The sequence below is a fragment of the Mus caroli genome, chromosome 6, assembly GCF_900094665.2.
Source record: "Mus caroli chromosome 6, CAROLI_EIJ_v1.1, whole genome shotgun sequence".
NCBI classification, from domain to species: domain Eukaryota; kingdom Metazoa; phylum Chordata; class Mammalia; order Rodentia; family Muridae; genus Mus; species Mus caroli.
Window position 1 is genome coordinate 110,010,190 of NC_034575.1, and position 22,859 is coordinate 110,033,048.

The 22,859-nt window shown below is 46.2% G+C and overlaps 1 protein-coding gene across 5 annotated transcripts in view; it reads right to left on the reverse strand.

Annotated features, from left to right (window-relative positions):
- Vgll4 (vestigial like family member 4) overlaps positions 1-22,859 on the reverse strand; it is a 105,020-nt gene that overhangs the window by 41,094 nt on the left and 41,067 nt on the right. Inside the window, exon 1 of one of the 5 annotated variants that reach the window (XM_021165063.2) lies at positions 17,877-18,396. The exons of 3 other annotated variants lie outside the window; for them this stretch is intronic. In XM_021165063.2, the coding sequence (XP_021020722.1) occupies positions 17,877-17,958 (82 nt within the window). In that variant the 5' untranslated portion in view covers positions 17,959-18,396. One more of the 5 variants, XM_021165066.2, reaches the window with a different exon arrangement.

Sequence of the window (22,859 nt, forward strand, 5' to 3'; positions counted from 1 at the left end):
GGATCCACTGGGACGGCAGTTAAGATGCTTGTGAGTCATGTGGGTGCTGGGAACTAAAACCAAGGCCTCTCTGCACAAGCAGCCAGTACTCCTAACCACTGCCTGGGCCATCCCTCCAGCACTCTGAGCTCTCATTTTAGGAACAAAGACCTCCAAGGGATGAGACCCTCTTTACCTCTTTACAAGGCATATGCGTCTAAGGTTTTGCATAAAGTCATTATCCTCTTGCCCTGTTTCTTGAGAGACTGGCCCACACAGTCCATTGCTAAATTCCCACCACCCATAAGAAATGGGTGGTAAAACTCTGGAAAATAAATGACAGAGATGCTCCCCATAGACGTTCCCACATCTCAGCAGCTCAGACGCCTTCCTGGCAATGTTTCGCCCCAGTGTCACTGACTGCAGAGGCTGCCTGTGCTCCTCCAGCTCTTCTTTAAAGCCTCCCTGACAGAGCTTATTGAAACATCTCCCTTGCTACAATGATCCTAAATTGGTGGGAATTAGACTAATGAAGAAATAAAGCAAAAGTGAAATGTTTCTATTTGGGATGCTCTAGTGTATGAGCATCTGGTAAATTAAATGGATGAGTGGTTTCCAGTCACGGGGCTCCGCTATGTCCTAATGAGTTCTCTGGATCTCTGGTCTCTCTATACTATTAACCTCAAGGGTCTAGCAGGTGGATCAACTCACTTCAATCGTGCTTTCTAGGCACCGTGGCAGCAATCCCCAGCATCCTCCATCACAGACCCCATCCTCTGGAATACAGAAGCAACAGTGGGCTGCACCTGAGGACTCTTGTGCTCTCCCTTGTTTCCCACTGGAACTTTCATCTTAGAACAACCCACTATACTCACACTCATGTATTTCAGCAGATCACCTCAGATAGCAAACACAGCAACTTTTCTGCTCTATGCAGATCCACTGGTATGGATCTTAACAGTGGCTGAATGCAGAGAGAGTGACCTCGCACATATCCGATCCCACTGGCCCCATACACCCCACATGGGTGCATTCTCTCACAAAAATGCAAAAATGTTGGGGTGGGGAGATGGAGCGTGCGCAGACAGGCACAGTCAAGACCCTGCCTCTCTGCGGGCTAAAGAGAGTGTTGGACACTAGAGCGAAATGAGCTTTTTGATCTTAAGATCTTCTAGAACGGTGCTGATGTTCATCTGCATGTGACACACACACACACACACTGACACACTGACTATCTGCATGGGTCGGACAGGCAAGATTCTAAAGACCTGGGATCCACTGAGTTCATACAGTGACCGCAGCACTCCTGTGTGAGGCCCAAATAGTTCTTGGTTAATTTCCTTGCAAGGCTCCTCTTTCTTGCTTAGTGAAATGCTTTTCCAGGACCACTCACAGAAGAACTACCCGACAGGCTGGAGCTCGATGCATATTCTTATACCTGATCCCAGTCCCAATGACAATTATCACTGGGACATCAGAATTCTGTAGTCATGATACTTTTAGGAGATCTTCCCATTAGCCCGTGAAACATCTGTAGCCCCACCTTCCCCATGGAACTCACATCACCATCGCCTCTGCATCAGACATTATTCTCATTTTAAAACGTTTACCTCTATTTTTATAACTAGAAACTTAGGTAAGTGTCTTCCCTTTACCTGGCTGATACTACAGTCTCCCCAATTGGAGCCAACGTTTGACATTAGCTGCTTCCTATTTTGTATAAGGCAAAATCTGTCATCTAACTCCTATAATTCACTCTGAGCAAGCCCCTAGGAGTCTGTGACTTCTGGTCAGTCAGTGTCTTGGAATCCACAGAAACAGGAGGGATGGGCACAGGGATAGAGGGAAGCTTTAACTCAGAGATTAGCTTTGGTACACTCAGAGGGAAGCAGGGCACTCTTCCGGCTAACCTCCTAATGATGTTGAAAGCATCCACAGAGCTGCTGCTCCCCTCCTCAGAGTGAGGGCCCTGAAGATTCACCTCTGGAAGCTCCTCCTTCCATGATGTGATACTTACAGACTGTGGCTATGAAGTGAGCGATAAGACACAGCAAATGCTGTGATTCAGGTAAGTGCCTCAAAGGCCATGTGGTCAAGGCTGGATCCCCAGTCTGTGAGTGGGAGGGAGTTAGGTTGTTGGGCCTTGAAAGGGGTATGGCTTCTTAGCCGCCATGTGCACCCAATACAACATGCTGCCTCACCACTGGCCCAGTGCAACAGGACCAAGTGACCAGGATTGAAACCCAAAGTAGACCTTTTCCTTAGTAAGCGTGTTCTCTCAGATGCTCTACCACGGCTGTAAAGCTAACACATCTAAACAGGTGCATCTCTCTGGAATCCCAACAGTGCCAAGGGCTTTACCTTCTGACCCAAAATATTTTTCAAATCCCTTGGGGACAGAAGCATCACTTGTGATAGCAATGTGTGACCACATGAGTTAGAAAATTCCCCATGGCAGTGCATCTTACTTCTATCTGGAGATCCACAACCTAGCTTCACGACAACTGAAACACAACTATAAAGTGTCTGGTGCTATCGTTCACGGCTTTGGGTTAGATGACGCCTTCTTCTGAGATTTTTAGAAATGTTTTATCTTTACCTTGAATTATACAAAACATCGTGGAACTAAAAACGTCATCCAGACACCAATAACAAACCACACTGGTACTGCCCCTGGGACCATGACATTTTCCTATGTCAGCTGTTGTCACTGCTGCTGTAATGATAGCTGAACCCAGAACATGACTAATGCAGGGAAATTCTTCTCAACCCGAAGAAAGAAAGAAATCATACAAAAATAAATGAATCACATTACCCACCCACCCCCATGCCACCCCCACCACTACCACCAGTCAAAACAAAATGCCCACCTACATGGGTGGACACATATGCAACCCCTGGTCATTTCCCTAAAGGTTCTGGTGATCTCCTCCCTGCTTAAAGGGCTGTATTGTTATTTGTCTGTTGCTGTGATAAAGCACCTTGACCAAGGCCATTTGCAGAAGAAACAGTTTATCTGGGCTACGGTTCTAGAGGGTCCATCATGGCATGGAGGCCGGAAATCGAGAGACCACATCTGTAAACACAAACGCAAGCAGAACTTGGGGAGGAGAAAACAGCTAGTGGGGTGAAACTTTTCATCTTGAAGCCTGTGCCCAGGGAGTGACATATTTCCTCCTGCTACGCTGTGCTACCTAAACTTCCCCAAAGAACACTACCAGCTGGGCACCAAGTGTTCAAGCCATCACAGAGATCTAGCACAGATGGGGTGTTCAGAGCCTTTAAAACACTAACAGGCATTTTAGGGTGCCATTTACTCCCTGTCCTCTAAGCATCACCGTGGGATCTCTTCCGCCAGGGCTTTCTGCATCCACCCAGCTGAAAGCCGCTCACACAGATACATATGAGGGAATCATCAAGCCCGTGAAGAGAGGTGAGGAGCAGCAGCCGGTGCTCTGAGCAGCTGACTGTTTTACACAACATGTGGGTGAATGAGCCAAGCCAAACAAGATAAAGATAAGGCCAAAGACATCAGGGGTCCCAGGGTGACACCCCAGATACGTCTGCCCTGTAGCCAGAGGGCGCACTCTCTGACCTCACTCTCCTGCACACTTGCTTATGACCTGACTTGCACATAGCGCTGCACATGTGCTCCTGGCAAAGAGAACACACAAACATATAGATTCATATCAATGTGTCCTCCTCCTAGACCACCACCTGGCCCTCTCTGCCCAGGCTTTGTTCTCACTGACCTGTCTTCAAGAAACTTAACACTTTAAGATGCTATGATGGAGAGGAAGAGGGTTTAGCTCTGAAAGTGGATCTAATCAAATGATGGTTGCCATTATGTAAACAGTCAACTTTACTGTGACTTGAATTCTCCTTCTTCCAAAGAAAATCATCACTAGCCACAAGCTATTGCAGACTCCACCTGTGCATCTGGCCTCAGACTAATCTAGAAAGAGAAAGCCATTCAGTTTTATAGGAACGCTTCTCCAAGGCTGCCCTGCTCCTGGAGGGCAGAGAGTGCCTCGTCACAGGAGTGGATCCAGTGTGTTACCACGAAGCTCAACAGCAGGTGGAGCTGACTTTAATGACATCCTGTGGCAAAGACGGGTCACACAGCTCTTGGGAACAAATACTGGATGAGACAGGCTTTCCCTATGCATCCCAGGCTGCCCTGCAAGTTCTCAGCCTCCTGCTGCCTCAGTCTCAGATGACAGAATAAGGAACCATACACAGCCTAAAGGATCCTTTATCTCTGTCTGATACTCAACTAAGATAAATGTGTATAAACTGTAAAATAATCACTTAAAAACAGAAGGCACAGTCTAGAATGCTAGGGCCAAGCACTCACAATGAAAAGCGGGGTCATTTGACTTCCCCTAATGATGACCCTGAACAAAACCCCCAGGTGAACTTTCTGATAGTTATCGTGATTCACCAGAACTAGGCAGCTCCACTCAAACCTGGTTAAACCTCCAGGGCTAAACAGCTCCATCCACAACCTGCCGCCCAATGCCATGAAGTCAGACTCCAGCCATCTCTTGCTTTGAGGTCTCCCAGTCACAACAAACTCAAAATTCTAACTTGATGGGCCAGCAAGATGGCTCAGTGGGGAGTGGTGATTGGCAATCACGCCTGATTACCTAGTTCAGTACCCCCCACACCCCACAGGCTATAGCATGTGTGCCATACATGCACACAAAATAATTAAAATATAATTACACTTGTAAAAGTAAAATTCTCACGTAATATGATGCTGTTTTTAATGAAAAAGAGAGGAAAAAAGTGATAAAGCCTTCCCTTGAGCAGTTACTGACATCTCAATAAAAGCTCAGGAAAAGAAGGAAAGGCACGCGGGTGGAGAGCCCAGGTCAGAAGCCAAGGGAAGCCTAGGATTTGCATTTCATTTTGAAAACACCAAAATCTTAGAGTGGCATCTTTAGAGTAAGCTCTTGAGACAGGGGCATTACCACCCCTCTCCCCCACACACACACACCTCAGGCATAATCTTTCTCATTTTAATATTTTTTAATTGAAGAAATTGTTTTCATTCAATATAACTTCCCCTCCCCGGTTCTTCCTCACCTCCCTACCCAGCCAATTTTATGATATGTTCTCTTTTTTCTCTTTCATAAAAAGAAACAAAACCAAAAAACAAGAAACACACGCACGCACACACACAACTCCTCAAAAACAAAAAAACACAAAAACAAAAATGAAATCAAACGACCAAAAGACCTATAGGACAAAAAAATACCAAAGCAAAATCAAAAAGTCTCTGAAATACCACGGACTTCACTTTGTATTATTGCCAAACATAGGGCATGTGGCCTGCCCTGGTGTGTGACTGATACACCCAGTGACATGCCATTGAAGGAAACAGTTTTTCCATTGGCATGTAGTTTTTTACTTAGGGGTGGGACCCTGGCTGGCTGGAATCTGTGAAGGTCTTGTGCATACTGCCATAGTCTCTGAGTTCAGATGTGCACCAGCCCTGTTGTGTCTGGAAGATACCATTTCCTTCAGGAAAAAAAAAAAAAAAAAAAATACTGCCATAGTCTCTGAGTTCAGATGTGCACCAGCCCTGTTGTGTCTGGAAGATACCATTTCCTTCAGGAAAAAAAAAAAAAAAAAGACTCCTCCTGAGTGAGTTAACCAGACCTACGTGCTTTCTCTTACATGTGGGTGTTAGCTTTTCAGCTTTTGCTATGTGTGCCACAAACTGAATAACTACAGGGGTTTAGGTACCTGGTAAGGAATCAGGGAGAACGACAGGGTCTCCCAAGAAGGACCAATAAAGTACAAGATTATGGAGAGATAAAGGGGGAACTAGAATCAACTAGAAACTAGGAGATTAAATAGGGAGAGAGATGGGAGAGAGCGAATATGGGAAGAAACAGAATATGGGAAGGATAACTAGAGGTCACTTGAAGAACCACAAGGACACTTCCTAAAATGTAAACATATATGAAAGGAATCTAGACCGTGTCACCAAATAAGAAAGGAAGACAGTGCTCCAAACTAGACACCTTATGCCACCAAGTAAAACTACCAGTGCTAGGTTAGGAATGGATTATAGTTTGTGGAGTTGCTGGCCCAGGGCGTCCCATGATGCTCTCCCCACCCCCAAACATCACAAACTATTGCTCAAAGCTACTGGTTGCTCTCCATGATGATGATGTCCTATCAGTGAAGAAAACACTTACGTCATCAAATATGAAGCAGCCGAGCTGGTGCCCAGCTAGAAGCGTCACCCCTACTGACTCGCATCTGCGGTGCTGGAAGGTACTTTGCAATCCACTGGACGAGAAGGGAGCTATCAATATGACCCAGTTACACACCCTGTAACCCACAACAGTGGCCTGCTTGTGAGATATATTGGTGCAATCATGGCACAAATGTTACAGAGGTAACCAACCAGTTTCTAGTGGATTCAAGGCCCAGTCCATGAGAAGGACTCCACACCTGACATTGCTAAAGTAGCCAATACCCTGAGCGCACACTGGCCATAGGCCAAAGGGAAAACCAAATACTATTATTCTGCCAAACACAGCAATAAAATAACTTGTAATGACAAACTGCTCTATGCACAGCTCTGTCAAGCACTCAGTCCTCATCAGAGCAGCTTCTTTTTGTAGTAGATGGAAAATAACACAGAGACCCACAACTGGACAATGTGTACACAGTAAAAGACTTCAGAGAAATGTCTTTATCACACTCCAGTCCTTCAAGGTTCAGAGATCTATGCAGAACAGGAAGTGGAAAGGTTAAGAGTCAGGCATTATCTTTAAAGGTCTGAGAAGAATACAGAACTAAACCCTTCTAGGGACTTCTTTTTTTTTTAATTTATTTATTATTATACATAAGCACACTGTAGCTGACTTCAGACGCACTGGAAGAGGGCATCAGATCTCATTACAGGTGGTTGTGAGCCACCATGTGGTTGCTGGGATTTGAACTCAGTACCTTTGGAAGAGCAGTCAGTGCTCTTACCTACTGAGCCACCTCACCAGCCCTCTAGGGACTTCTTAAGCTCACTGAATTTTCTTACTCTAAATGCATTTTGTTCCCAATGCACTGGGAGTCCTGATGAATCATATAACCTTTTAAAATCAAAAAGTTGCTACCACTGCAAAAAATGTTACCTCCTAACACCATAGCTACATGCAACTCTTAGACCGTGGCCACAGTTAATAAACCAAATAAAGACCGCATACCTTTAAGATTCTAATGTTTGTTTATTTGTTTAAAAAACCTTCACAGGACCATAGAGATGTCCATTCATCTCTATGTTCTATAGCTTGCAAAAAAAAAAACTAATGACCTTCCAAGTTTGTATGTGACTATTGCCAACTGCCAATGGTCTATCGGCTCCTAGGCATCCACCTATAATGGTAACACCTGCCCTAATCTCCTGCATAGGCCTGCTCTGTCCCTACCGCTGGAGTTTACGCTGGCATCCTAAAGTTTATATATCTGGTAAATAGCTGTACCCCCAGCACATAAAACAATGCCTGGCACACAACTGAGCAAAAGCGATTTCCCACAGACAACACGGTCAGTTACAGGTGGATCAACATCAAGACTAGACATCAGGACAAGCAGGGCAACTGCATCCCAAACAGCGTTCATCAATGCTTCCTGCACAGACTGAGATTCTCCACCCTTTACCTGCTGCGCCTACACACCTCCCTCTCTACCCTTTACCTGCTGCGTCTCACCTGCACACCTCCCTTTCTGCTTGGTTTCCTCCCGGAACAGCCTTCAAAGAGTTAAGGAAGGCTGGAGAGGGTTTAGAGAGATGGCTGAGCAGTTTTGATCACTGGCTGCTCTTGCAGGACCTGATCCACTCCTAGCACCTATTGGAGACACCCCCATATTACGCTCAAGATGCCTGGGACCCCTGATGTCAAGGAATAAAAACCTGTGTGTTGGTTCCATGTCTCAAGAGCATGAGGCTACAGCCTCTTGTGGGCTCCAGTATGAGTGCTGAGAGGCCCCAAGGCCCACTTCTTTGGCGCAAGCATCTTGTAATGTCATTTCTCCAAGTATTCTTAGTACTTTTCATTCTTTTAAACTGGTATTTGGTGACCTGGCAAGACCTAGTAGGAGCCTGCTTAATATACAAAAACTAAATGTTACCATTAATATTAAAGTGAAGGCTATTCATGAATTCAAAAAAAAAAATGTATGTTACAGTCACTCGCTCGAGGTAAAAATGAAAGCAACTTAGAGCCGAGGTCAAATAAGTAATTCTGGGGTTGCTCCCCCAGTCTTAGTCTCAATTCTGTATAATAAAATAGTACATTTTTATCATAAAATTAAGAATAAAATAACATACAAATATTTCTCAAAAAGTTAGCAGTGGGTTCCTTGGGTTCAGGAACGATGGTAGCTAGCAGCCCCCTAAAAATTCACCATATAGGTTAAGTAAGTCTTGGTAAAGAAACAAGTGGAGTCCAAAAATTACAAAAACTGTAAAAAAAAAAAAAAGTCAGCAGTATAACCTCATGTTTGCCCTTTCATAAAACTGTACTGTCTCACAAATGTCTAAAAGAATCTGACTTTGTAACAGCAATACTGCTGCCCCCACCCTCACCAAAGACTGGTACTCAAAAACAATTTTTTTTAATTTTTAAAAATTGTGCTTGCTGTAAAATTTTTATGTTTAAATTTGTATAGTTCCCTTTTTTTTCTGTTGTGTGACCAGAAACCAGATCACAGAACATGCACTGAATTATCACAATGGCCTCAGTTAATGTGCATAATCAATACATATGACCAAAATATTCCCTTTTCTTTTTCCATTGCCATGTGTGTTATATGCATGTTCTTTGAATGTGGTGTGTGTGTGTGTGTGTGTGTGTGTGTGTGTGTGTGTGTGCAGGTATACATGTGTCTGCGTGCATGTGGAGGCCTGGGGTTGGTAATAGGCACATTCAAGCACTCCTCCACATTATTCATTGAGAGGCAAGGTCTCTCAATCAGACTCAGCTCACCAATATGGCTAGTCCCAGTAGTGGGCCACCATGCCCACTTGGCTTCTAACAATTTAAACTTTGGTCCTCAGGCATATGCAGCAAGCCCTTTAAGCACCGGGCTCTCTCCTCAGCCTTGAAAAACAATTCTGTTTGTTGGTTTGCTTTTTGAGACAGGGTCTCTCTATGTAGTCCTAGCAGGTTGACCTCAAATTCACAGATATCCTCCTGCCTCTGCCTCTCAAGTGCTGGGATTATTAAAGGTACACACTACTATGATGCCTAGCTCTCTAAAAACAATTCTTAAAAAAATATTTAGATGACAGTGGATTGAGGAACAAGGGGCCAGAATGCAAGCAGACGTTAAGTTAATTTTCTCCTTCCTATAACTCGGACAGCAAAGCAGAGTCTTACGCCCCCCACAGCTGAAGAGGATCTCGGGTACAGAGAAGGGAGTCACAAAGAGAAAAAACAGGAGAGGAAGGAGAAACAGCTCTTAATCCCTGAGTCCCACAGGGTTGGGACCATGAGCCTGGTGGATAAGCTGGACTTTCACAGAGTCAGGAGGAAGGAAGGAGGGGAGGGGAGGAAGGGAGGGAGAGGAGGAGGGAGAGAGGGTGGGAGGGAGGGAAGGAGGGAGTTCAAAGGAGTTTGTAGATGGGAAAGCAAGATGTCCCTTGACTTCTGCACAAAAGTCGGGGTACCTGTGCAAGCCTATGCAAACACACACACACACACGCATGCTTAAAAAAGTGCACTGAAAATAGTTTTTAAAATGCATAGTAAGAATGAAAGAACATGGGTAAATAAAAGTGCTTATAATAATAAAATAAAAATTCAAGTTATCCCGACTCTGGGATGGTGCAGCCATAGAATGAAGATGAGAAAAACTGCTCAAAAGCTGCACTCATGGCCCTCTTCATTATCAGGGAGGGAACATGGCCACTGCCCAACTGGATTATGGGTAGTGCAAACAACTCTGTTGAACTGCTTGGCAGCTCACATCTGCATGAAAACAAGACATACCGGAGTTCACACATCTGCATGAAAACATGACATGCCAGAGTTTGTTCTATTAAAATCCAGTCACTAGCCAAGAGGAAAACGGGCGCTGTTTTCATGGGAAACAGGCGTAAGATTAAGAACAAAGCATGTGGATAATGCTTTTTCATTCATAACTCTAGCAGAAGCATGGAGCTTGAGATGGTTGTTCTTGGTTGTCAACTTGACTGCATCTGGAATTAACTAAAACCCGAAATGGCCTGGCACACCTGTGAGGGATTTTTTTTTCCTTAATTAAATCATCTGAAGTGGAAAGACTCATTTCCAATTCTGATCTTTGAACTAGGAAGCTACACCTTTAATTCAGATCTTTTGACATGCAGAGATCCTCCTTTCATCTGGCCCTCACCTTCTGTTGGCAGCCCATAAAAAAGAAAGTGGAAGGGGAAGCCTGCTCTCTCTGCCTGCTTGCTCTCACTCTTGCTGGCAAGTCTATTCCTTCACTGGCATTAGAGCCCGCTTCTTCAGGACCCCAGTGTATGCTGAAGAGCCACTGAACTACTACTGGGTTCTTAGACCTTTTGTTGGTAGACAGCCAGTAGTGGACTAGCTGGACGTCAGCCTGGAAATTCTAATAAATCCAATGGATGGATGGATGGATAGATGGACAGACCGACAGACAGATGGATAGCTTGATTTTGTTCCTCTAGAAATAAAACCATGACTAATTCACAACTATTGCTGAAAACAATGTCCCCTTCTTGCCCCCACAAAGCTGAGTGAGCAGTGTTCAGAAGATGGCTCTGTCTAAGCTCTTCTGTGTCTCAGCCCACAGGAGGCTGTTGCTACAGCAAAGCTGACTTGTCACATGCCAGCTTCAAGCCACCTGCCTATAATCAGTCTCCCCACTCAGGTCCCAATTTAGTCCGGCATCCAAGTGTCACCCGACTGGCATCATCCCAAGTGCCACCCAACTGCACTCTCCAAGATGGTCTGGATGTACATCCTTCCATCAGTATGGGAGGAAGAAGGACTTGAAAAGGTGGTGGGGAATGTGAATGAAATACCAGCTGGGAAAAAAATTCCAACTGGAGCATCAGGAGATGTTTAACAGCCAGTGAATGAACAGGAAGGCGTTGTCAATCCGAGAACTGAGGGGGGCGGCCTTCCCTGCTGCAGCCTGGCTGCCCATGGGAAAGACAGCAGCAGCCCTTCAGGGCCATTGAGCCACTTCACAAGATCTCATTAAGGCACAAGAGCCCAGGGTGAGAGCGTGTGCTGTGCATGTGTGAAGCCCCCTGGCCTCCACCCCCAGCGTATTCCGCAACCCCCAAAAGACAGCAGGCAGAGAAACTCCAATTACATGCAGCTAGAACAGCAAAAGAAGACAAAACAAAGCCCCTCTGCCAGGGCTGGCTCGATGGCTCAGCAGGTAAGAGCACTCTGCTGGTCTCCCTTGGCGCCATGCCCACGCGCACACACACACACACACACACACACACTTAAAAATAAAAATAAAATATTTTTCAAAATCCATTCACAGCTGAGGCATGGAGGTGTGCTCCTTCAATCCAGAACTCTGCTGCTAGAGAGGCAGGTGGACCTGTGTGTGCTTGAAAGCCGGCCTGGTTTACACAGTGGATTCTAGGCCACAGAGCCTGTCACAAATAAATAAATACAACGAACTTTCTACTTTGGGGGGATTTGTTTTGGAGACCTGGTTTCTCTGTGTATAGCACTTCTGTCCTGGAACTCACTCTGTAGACCAGGCTGGCTTTGAGCTCAGAGATCTGCCTGCCTCTGCCTCCTTGAGTGCTGGGATTAAAGGCGTGAGTCACCACCCAGCTAGATTTTCTACTTTTACTCGGGTAAACGGACTTCCCTTTCAATGCGCAGTGAGTCACAATGTTATTATTGAAAAATATTCTACACGAGACCCAAAGTTAAAACAACCCACAGAATCTGAAGGTTGATGTAGGAGTGAGATGTATGGCTCAGCAGTTAAGAACGCTTTCCAGACCTCAGTTGGCTCCCCAGCACCCACCTCAGTGGCTCAGAGCAACCTTTAATCCCAGCTAGAGAGATGCGATGACGACCTCTTCTGGCCTCCATCAGCATCCAACCACACACAAACACATTGTCTAATATAAACAAGACTTTAAAATTCTTAAAAAGTCGGCACAGTGAGGCAAACAGGCAGAAAGAATTCTCAGAACTTCTAGAACACTGGTGGGCAGATGGCCCAGCAGGAAGGGCACTTGCCACTCAAGCCCTGGGACCCACATAAAGGTGGAAGAAGAAAGCTGACCCCACTAAGTAGCCCTCCAACTGCCACCCATGGGCACGGCACACACAAGCCCCTGCCCCATATCATATGCATGATTTGAAAATCAAAATAAACAGACAAATATCCCTGGGGCTCAGAGGTGGTGGAGATTAAGGCTGCTCGCTGCTTACGGAAGAGTTTGTTTCCCAGCTGACATGTTGGCCACTCACAACTGCCTATGACCCCAGCTCCCTCTGTTATAGAGGGGTCACCCTTTATTGGTCTCCTCGGGCACCTGCGCGTGTGCGCTTGCACACACCCATGAGTGTATATTAGAAAACAGTCCCTTTTTTTAAAATAAAAGTAAAGTTAGCAAGCTTGTGACATCCACTTGGGAGCGAGAGCCCGGCAGGCGTGTGCAGGGGAGTGAGTGTGGCACCAACAGAAGAGAAATCATTTTTAAAATGAAGCACGTGCGTGCGTGCGTGGGGGAAGGGGCGTGTCGCAGGAGGACAACTCACTCATGACTTCTTTTTTAAATAAAAAAGGGAGGAGGCCTGCTTCACACTACCAGCTTCTACTGCTGAGCAAGGCGAAAAAATAATTACCATGAGCTAAATATACAAATAGCATTAAATATAAACTGTCATTAAATAAACATTAAATACATAGAGATGAGGCAGATACAGCCAGCTACATTCCCCGGGAAGACTTTTTTATATATATTTGTATACAAGCAACGAGCTAAATCTGGATCTAATTTCTTCATGACAAAACCCAGTTTTTTGCCTCATTCTGGCAGTGGAGCAGAACTAAGCTTCACTGAGAGGCTCTGAACACACCACGGAGACTCTTCCCTCCCCCTCTTTCCTTTTACATTTATTTAGGAAGTGGGCGGGGGGGGGGGGNGTACGCGTGTCCTGGAAGGCAGAGGACAGCTTTTGGGAGACAGTTCTCTCTTTCCCCCATGTGGGTCCCAGGGATTGAAACCGGGTCATCACTGGGCTCGGCTCTAAGTACCTTTACCCACCGAGCAATCTCCTCTGCCCAGAGATCTCTTTATAACCACACTGCATGACTTTTAAAAACTTGTTTCCCAGCAGTGAACCCAGACACCCCAGGAACACAAGGCAGAGGAGGAAGGGGGAGGACAACGCTGCCTTCTAGGGCTGCCTTCTAACAAGCCAAATGCTGGCTCCCACAGATAACAGCCAAGTCAAACAATCCTTCCAGAAAGGGATTGGGAATTATGGGCGTGGAGCTGGAAGGAAGGAGGCTCTAATCACACCTTCCAGGCACAAACTGTAATTAGGAGGAACAAGGACAGAAGTGTTCTGCGCTCACCTGGGCTTTTATCAATCCCTCCCATTCTCTCTCTCTCTCTCTCTCTCTCTCTCTCTCTCTCTCTGTTCATACACACACACACACACACACACACACACACACACACACCTGTAAAATGTTAAAGTTGAACAAATTTCCACAGTAAAATGGCTACAGATGCACCACCAGGGAACACAGCTGGATAAAGACCGTGTCACTTGATCTGTGGGTAGGGCTGGGGACCAGCCCTGGGACTTGTGGCCTGGCGCTTGTGGCCTTTTCACTCAACAGCGTTGGAGGCTCCCAAGCCTCCTCAGACAAAGAATAATGAAGCTGGGCCTCCATCAACCTGTTGCTGGTAGACTGGCAAGAAACCAAAGAGTCCCGTGCCCAGACTTGCACGGCCTCAAACTGCTGTGCCGCTCAAGTGCGTCCGTTCCCTTCCGGTCTGGTCCAGGAAGATGGATCTGAGTGCAGCCCGCGGTGAAACAAGTGTAATTATGTTCTAAAACAGTCAACGGTTCTAAACCCCGAGCAGCTCTCCATGCCATCTCTGGAGCTTCGAGCCCATCACAATACGTACTTTCTCCCTACTTTCTCCCAAGACAAATCACACTATTAAATTAAAAGGAGAGAATTCTTCTACCAAATTACACACTAATGGCTCTTAACCCATAATTGAAGAATCACTAACAGCATTTTACAGCCACGGCCAACCGTGAGCATTTATTAGCATCTAAGTTTTTAGTAATTATGTAAATATGGCTGTCCACCATCTTGAAACATCCCACACTCCTCTGCTTCCTGAAGGACTCACTCTTGGGGACCTGGCCCCTAGCTAGGGCCTTTCCTTCTTCCTCCAACCCCATCCCACCCCCACCGTCTACAGTGGCAGGGAGAGAAACTTCTAGAAGGCTGGTCATCTACAGCCAGAACCACTACTCTTCCTTGGACATCAAACAAGGCTCAGAACCTGGACCAGTTGGCATCAGGACAATGCACTGTGGGCTGCGAGTAGCCTGCCCCGCCCTCCAGCATCACTTCCTGAGGATGTGAGCAGAGGAGAGACACTAACTCTGGAAAGGTCGGGATGGGAAGAAGAGGCCCAGAGACGGGTGGAGTTCCCTGGGCTCCAACCTCAGCTCAGCCCTGCTACAAACTATGAATCCATCTGAACAGAGAGACGCTCTGGCCCTCAGTTTCATTAGCAAAATAAAGCGAAGGTATGAAGTGATGTCTGAGGCCCTGCTTGGCTCTGTGATGACGAGTTAATTAGAGAAAACACAACAGTTTATAATTAAAGACTGCATTATACAGCAGTGACCACAGCCCGGGGGAAGGCCTGCAGACCTTTTACCACTTCCTGGAGCCCAAGAAGGCCCTGAGCTACGCCTTGGGGTTGTGCCAGTCACCAAGGCAGCAGCTCTGCCCTCATGAGGCTTCTGACCTTCCAGTGGGGTGGTACACTCGCTCACTCGCTTGGGAGTTCAAAGGGGAAAGGAAAGGGAGGGCTGGCTGGGGCTGCCCTATGTCTTTTTTACGGACACAAAGGCAAAAGTGTGCTTCTGTAGGTACCATGGGATCAACTGGAAGCATAAAGCAGGATGTAGTGGTTAGCTGTGGGGCGTGGTGGTAAGAGGCCATGAGGCTTCTGAGCTTATTCACCAACACAAGCAAGTCTACTAAGTCACTCATCATTAGCGCAGAAACTGGTTCTCACAAGTTAGACAGATCTTCTGTTTCAATACCTCAGGCTCCCCAGAACCAGCACTGGGCTATCTGTTTCCCTTTGTTGGCCTTTCAATCCTCCTCCAAAGTGACTATGAAGGCAGGCATCAGGATGGGGTTGCCATGCAGGGAGCAGCCCCAGCCATTTAGAACAGGTCTGGGTACATGGGGCTCCTCCGTAGGAGAAAGGGAAGATAACGTAGCTCTGATCCAAGACCTCAAGGAGGGCGGGCAATCCAGAGTGGATTCAAAAGTAAGATGCAGGGGTTCTTGTGTGCTACAGGGTAGGTGGCTGGCCCATCCTCGTGACGGCCACTGAGAAAAGAAAGGCAGTGAGGACATAGTTCCCCTGACACAACCAGGGTTGTCGTTGCACCAACCTGGACAAGCAAAGCTCCCCACCTACACTTTCACTTCTAAAGCCAACAGGGCAAACACTGAGTCTGTCCCCTGCTGACAGGCAGGAGACTGGCCTGTGCCCCAGATGAAATCAAATGCCACCTATCCCCATCCACACATGTTCCACACCACTGCCCTGGCACGCTGGAGGGCTTGGCAGGTTCAATGCAAACAATTGCAGCACACCTCATTTAAACTGTACCAACTTCTCCTCTGCTTTGTTTGTTTGTTTGTTTGTTTGTTTGTTTGAGACAGCTGTCTATAGAGCCCTGGCTGTCCTCACTATAGGCTGGCCTGGAGTGTAGACTGGCTGGCCTGTAACTCAGAGATCCACCTGCCTCTGCCTCCTCTGGGCTGGGATTAAAGGCGTGCGCCTCCAGGCTTAGCTGTGTTCGTGCTGTTTACAGGAGAGAACGCCATGTATGATTGGGTACCCATCCTTCCACACGGCCCTCGCAGTGGAGACCAGATGTGTGTGGTGTTTACAGCGAGGAAACCAGAGGACATAAACAACTGGCTCTGAGCACTACTCAGGTTTTGCTGCGCTTTTCTTCATTTCCTGTGTATTTATTTTGGTGTTAGAATAATATTACCTTTCATAATAAGGAAAACAGGAGCAGATGTTTAAACTAAACAGATGATAGCCTGGGATCCCACGCATCCACTCGGCTCTCAGCTTCTAGGTCTGCTCTTCCAAACAGCGAAGGAAACAGGACAGCTAACTGTTGGCATTTGTGCTTTCTGTGGAACCACACACCTGGGGGGCTGCAGAATTTCCTCCTGGGACACAAGGAAGGAACCACTGTCCTAGCAGCCTCACCCGGGCCAGCCAGACACTCTGTTTTGTTTTTTAAAGATTATTTGTTGACAAAGAAATCATATTAAAAGTTTTAAGCCTTCGATGTGGATTCTTTTTTTTTTTTTTTTTTTTTAAGACAATACATGAATCCCAGCAGAAATCGCGTCTGGTGGCCTCTGGAGAATCCAGCCTTTGAGATGAGAGGGTTTGGAAGCTGAAGTGCTTCTTATATGGAGAGGAAACTTGTCAAAGTAAAGTGATATCTTATTTTTTAAAAGGCAAAACGACAACAAAACCCCTTTAAATGAGATTTTTCCCCCATAGAGTTAATTTTAAAGCAGGCTTGAGAGAGAAAGGATATGTTTTCAACAACTTAAGAAGCAGATCTTAAACTTTTACACAAACACAACCGACTCTGCTCCCTCTTTTAACTTTTGTTCAAGAAAAAGCAGACAAACCCTCTTGGCTTACTCGGGGAGAGAGCCCAGAGCCTGCTGCCCACAGCAGGAAGAAACCAGGAAAGACTCCCCGGCAGCCCCAGGGCTCTCCCTGCCCGGCCAGTGCCACAACTCAGCCCCATTACCCTGGTCTCAAATCGCACGTAGGTAAGATTCCAAAAGATGGGATTAGGGTTTTCTCCAGAGAAGCTTAAATTACTACAGGGAGTGCCCAGGGGAAGGGGAGGTGATGGGCAAATCTAGGGGTGGGGGGTATTTTCCACTTTCTTCAGCCTTCTGGCTGCTTAGGGTGTAATTGCCAGGGACTGGGGTTGGAGGGAGCCTGTCTCACTGTCAGCTCTCTGCACAGGAAATGGGGCGGCAGACAAAGAGCCTGGCCTGGGCTCCCTGACACCAGGCCCTGCCAGTCCCACAAATCTCACAGGAAAAAAAAAAAAAAAACACTCAATGCCTGAGACAATGGCTCAGGAAAACAACAACTTACTGTGGCTTTCTGCTGTTGTTCCTCTACCACATGAAATTCAGAGCAAGGGTCCACACCGAACACTGTACACGGTTACGTTTAAAAATAAGTCCCAAGGCCCCTCCCCTCTACTCCAGCACCCACATGTTTAACTTCTCCTTACTTCTGTAAATTCCTGCTTATGCATAAAATGCCCACAAAATCAAAAGAGAAAAATCACTTATAATGTAACGATCTTGTCAGACCTTGCTAGTACATCGCAAGTAAACTTTTTAACGGCGTGTCTCCTCCAGCCCTCCCCGGCTGCCACCCTCCTGCCGGGCAAAAGCGAACTGTCCTGAAATGGTACACAACTCTCTTTCCACTCCTCCACCATCACAAAAAAGACAAGAAAATGTTCATAAGCCAGTCAGAGCCCCCCTCCAAAGGAGGAGTGGCCTTCACAAAAGCAAAGAGTACATTCTAGAACATCTACCTTCATAGCACAGAACGCCGATATTGTTGTTCATCTTGTCCAAGTATTGGTAGTTCAACAGGTCCATCTTCATAAACAGCATTTATCTGTCCGGCTAGCAAAGAAAAGCAGTTCTTTGCTTTCACCCCCAAAGAGAAAGTTTCAAACTCAGTCTTAGCTGAGTAGCTCCAGGCTCTCCTAAAACTTCAGGAAGACAGAGGCCCAGCCTCACGAGATCAAAACAAAGTATGTAAAAGGTTTTAAAAAAATCATACACACACACACACACACACAAAAATCAGACTCAAACAAAACCCGTCAAGGGCTTGTGGAAGGTGTCTGATTGTGTCTTCTATTCGGCTTTAAAAAATCATTTCAGAAGTCTTCTCAAGCCTGTCTTGGGGGTTTAAAAAGAAAGCAGTAAAAAAAGAAAAACACAAAGCACATTTCTCAGGACAAAGGCACTCTCCCTCACAGCCCGCTGCAAGCTGACTGCACTGACATGCGGGCTATGCTTGGTATGACTCGTATGTAAACCAGCTTCCTCTGCTTTTGGGAGGGGGGAGAGGGTTGCTGTGAGCATGCTCACTGGAGCCTCGGCTCAGGCTCCAGGCGCTGCAGAGTTAGCAGGAAGCAGAAAGAGGCGGGGGCAGTGAGGCACAGGGGGTGAGGAGAGGCTTTCCTCTCCGGAGCCAGAGGCCGGCAGAGGCCGAGGCCGAGGAAGTAAACCCCAGCAAGTTTTGGGGTGTTTTGTTTGTGGGGGAGGCTAAGCACAAAGTTTAGAAAAGAAAATCTGCTGTGGAAGCAAAGTACAGGGAATTCAACTTTCGGGGACTTCGTTGCAAGGGCTGGGGATCCAGGGCTTCCACCCGGGTGTGCTCTGTTTGGTACAAGGTTTCTTTGTTTCTTTGTAAGATGGGTTTATTATGTCCAGGGACACAGCGAGTGTTTACATTTTCAAAGTCAGTGGTACATGTGACTTCCTTCCTAAGCTCTGTAGCTGTACAGATGGACAGGACACCAGAGGCAAATCCGTCCTTGGAAGAGTAAACTGAGACCCGGGGACAAGTGAGTGGCCTACAGATATCTCTCTCTCTCTCTCTCTCTCTCTCTCTCTCTCTCTCTCTCTCTCTNTGTGTGTGTGTGTGTGTGTGTGTGTGTGTGTGTGTGTGTCTGTCTCTCTGTCTTTCTCTCACACACACACAAACGGGGGTGTGGGGAGCTGGCTGGAGAGGTGGTTCCAAGCACTGGCCGCTTTTGCAGAACACTTGAGTTCAGTACCCAGCACTCATAGCACCTGTAACTCTATTTCCATGGGACCTGATTCCCTCTTCCGGCCTCCATGGGTACCGCATGCAATGGCACAGAGACATGCTGGCAAAAAACAAAAACAAAAACAAACAAACCCAAAAATCAAAACAAAACAAAAAAACATGTACAAAAAAATACTTTTTAAAAATCTGTTTTCCAAACTCATCTGGGAGGTTGTGACCAATCATGGAAACTTTAAAAATGTTCCAAGTTCAAATCCAGAGCAGTGCTGAGCTTCATCAGCATCATGGAAGAAAGGAAAAGACCTGCTCTGAGTGACTCTGCTGCAGCCTAGCAGTGTGGTGCAAGCCTGTAATTCTAGCAGTCCGAGTCAGAGGGAGAGGAACTGCCACAAACAAGTTCCAAGACCTCTCTGGGCTGCTGAGTAAGCTCCGTCACACCCTCCCAAGACTTCATTGCCTTCACTTATTTTAAGACTGAAGCAATCCCCTACAGATGGAGGGATACACACAAAACGCTCAGCAACTTCTCCTCCATGACTCAACATCAAATATGATGGTTTGTAGGCAACGGGACACCAAGCTCAATCCCAGGGACCTATGTGGTAAAAGGAAAGAACAAACTCCCCCAAAAGTCAGATGCAGACACGCTCAGCTTCCGTGTCCCCCCCCCCCTCAGCCAAAGATGAGGGTCTCAAATTAAAGCCCTGGCTGTCCTGGAACTCACTAGGTAGATGTGACTGACCTCAGACTCACAGAGATCGCCTGCCTCTGCCCATCCAGTGCAGGGGTTAAAGCTGTGTGCCGCCATGCCTGCTCAGACTCGCTCAGCTTTAAATGGCTGGCTGTTTTCATATTTCTCCACAATGCTCATCAACCCACGAGGGGTGTTCTCCTTCTGTAATGAAGGTGGAGGAGGAAGCTCTCCACTTTAAAGTGAAAAGGCAAGATAGTAATCCCTGGGAAGACATATGTCCTTTTTTAAAAGAGCTATTTTTATTTTTAATTATGTGTATAGAGTGGGGGCTGTGCATGTGATGCAGGTACCTACAGAGTCCAGAAGAGTTCTTGGAACCCCTGGAGCTAGAGTTACAGACAGTGATGAGCTGCCCAATGTGGCGGCTGGGAACGGAACCAGGATCCTCCGTAAGAGCAGAATGTGCTACGAACCACTCTGTTGTCCCTTCAGCTCCTATGCCTCTTGTTGGTGATGGAGATCTTGTTTTTGTTTTAAGACCGGGTCTCACTTTATAGTCAAGGTTGGCTTAAACTCATGATTCACCTGCCTCTGCATTGCTGATATCAAGACGACAACCGTGGGCCACCACATCCAACTGCAGTGTCTTTAAAGCTTAGTAACTAAAGGCAGTACAATTCTAAGCAATTAATAAGGCCCTCAAAGGACCAAGATGGAAGCACCTGACTTAAAACACAAAGCTGACAGGGAGCTATGAACATTCAGAACTGCAGAGGTGAATGTCTATACGGGATGTGTGTGTGTTTGTGTGTGTGTGTGTGTTCTTGCTAGTCACAGATTATGTCACATACTAGTATCAGTTGGTATCAGATGACCAAAGTAAACTACTTGTGGAAAAGACGAAAACCAAGGCCCAGCTGTCGTCAGTATAAGTCTCACCACAGCATACAATAGGTACTCTACAAATATTGGTTATGGCTCAGCCTCCTGGTGGAACAGAGATGGCGCCGTCACCACAGACACAAGCCCAGGCTAACCACTCAATCACTCTGCCTGCCAGAAAGCTGACTACTGAGTTAGTCTACATCAGCCAAACCCACGGGCAGCTTAAAAGCCAGGGGTCTGACAGCACTTTCAGATACTTATTAGAATCAAATGTTCCTACTTGAGCCTTTCAGAGAAGGGAACATTGTATCAAGTTTGGGAAGACTGGGAACACACAGCCCCCACTGAGCTATCAGGTCCCCGCCTCCAGTCCAGTCGACTGTTCTCTTTAAAATTCACAGTGGTTCCACATTTAGACAATGGTTTCTGTCTAAAGGTGGTTCCCCATCACCATTCATGCAATTAAAATCAGTCTAAACTGATCCGTGAACAACAAAAGCAAAAAAAAAAAAAAAAAAATCCAAAAATGATTTTAGGAAATGAGCTGGTGTCCTGCATCAACTGATCAGCTGGATGTGTGAGAACTCAGGCTTCCAGGCATCTCCGAATGTTCACATCCTTTGCACATTCCTCAGCAAAGTACAAACAACCATCCAAGACACAGCGCGGGCCAAGATAGGCTTGACCTATCTTAATACCCACAATGCCATTGTAAGACGGAAATCATGTGGTGCCCAGGATGGGACCAGGGCCTCAAGAATGTCAGCCACAGCCACAGTGCTACATAGAGTTTTAAGTTAAAACCTTGTGCCAGGCATGTGACACATACCTTTAATCCCAGCACTCAGGAGGCAGAGGCAGGCTGATCTCTGAGTTCGAGGCCAGCCTGATCTATACAGTGAGTTCCAGAACAGCCAGGGCAACACAGAGAAACCTCTCAAAATACACACACACATACACACATACCACCACCACCAAAAACAACCACAACAATACCCTTGCATTGATGACAAAGGAAAACCACTTAAGACTGACTTCTTTAGGATGCAAAGTTGAAGACCTGGTGGGAGCTCTCCTCTAGGAACCCTGACCAAGGAAGGACTAAGAGGTCCAGGCCATGTTCTTGAGGTCCATCCTGCACTTAGCTCTAAGGCAAGACAGGAGCTTTGTATAGCTCTCACCTGCCACACTATGCATAAATTCCAATCAGCACACAATAGGTCTTCAACATGTGAGTTGGAGTCTTTAAACAGGTGCACACCTGTTATCCAAATGTAGGAGAAAGAATCAAATTTCTTACTAGTGTGTCTCTCTGTCTAGTGGTGGGGTGGAGAGTGGGGTGTCAGATGACAACCCTGCCGCCTTTCCTTCCACTTTCCCCTGGCCTCTGGAGGTTGAATTTGGATTGGCAGGACACCTTGACCTGAGCCATAGGGGAAGGGATAGAGTCAAATTTCAAGTGGTCCTAAGTATGGACCAGGTAGATGTAAATTGTCTGTCAAGTTCCTTCTATAGCACGTCCTTCCAAGGAAAGACCCTAGTGTATCAGGCTATTTCTGCGATGTGGAATTGCTTAAACTGACTTGCTTTAAAATGTACTGTGTCAAAAATGTTGCATAAAGTATATCATTAACCTATGTCTTAATTTTTGTTCCCTGCAAAACAGTACCAGTTCTAAGTACTTCTTTTAACTAACCCAGGATCATTTTGTGCACTGTTGAAAGGGGTTTAACACACATTTGTGAAATTTGGAAAAAACAACATAAAAGAGCTCTTCAAACAGGATGTAAAATTTCAATACAACATCTCCCTCTAGGGGCCAATTTTAAATCACACTGGCAATTCAGAAAAGTGCAGTCGCCAGTGTAAACTCTCTCAAACACAACAGCCTCTTGCTTTTACCTAGACAAGTCATAGAAAATGACTCTTGAAAATTTTTAAAAGAGAAAATGCCTCTTACCAAATAGCTTCACCTTCATTAAACATCTCAAAAATTAAAACAAAAATACTATTAAGAACAAATTCTATTGGTGGCAGGTGACTAAAGAGAAGCAGGTTTCAAGATGAACTCAAGGCATAAACAAACTTAATGAGTACATGCTCAGAATAGTGGCTTTTTTTTTTTTTTTTTTTTAGCTTTTATTTGACATG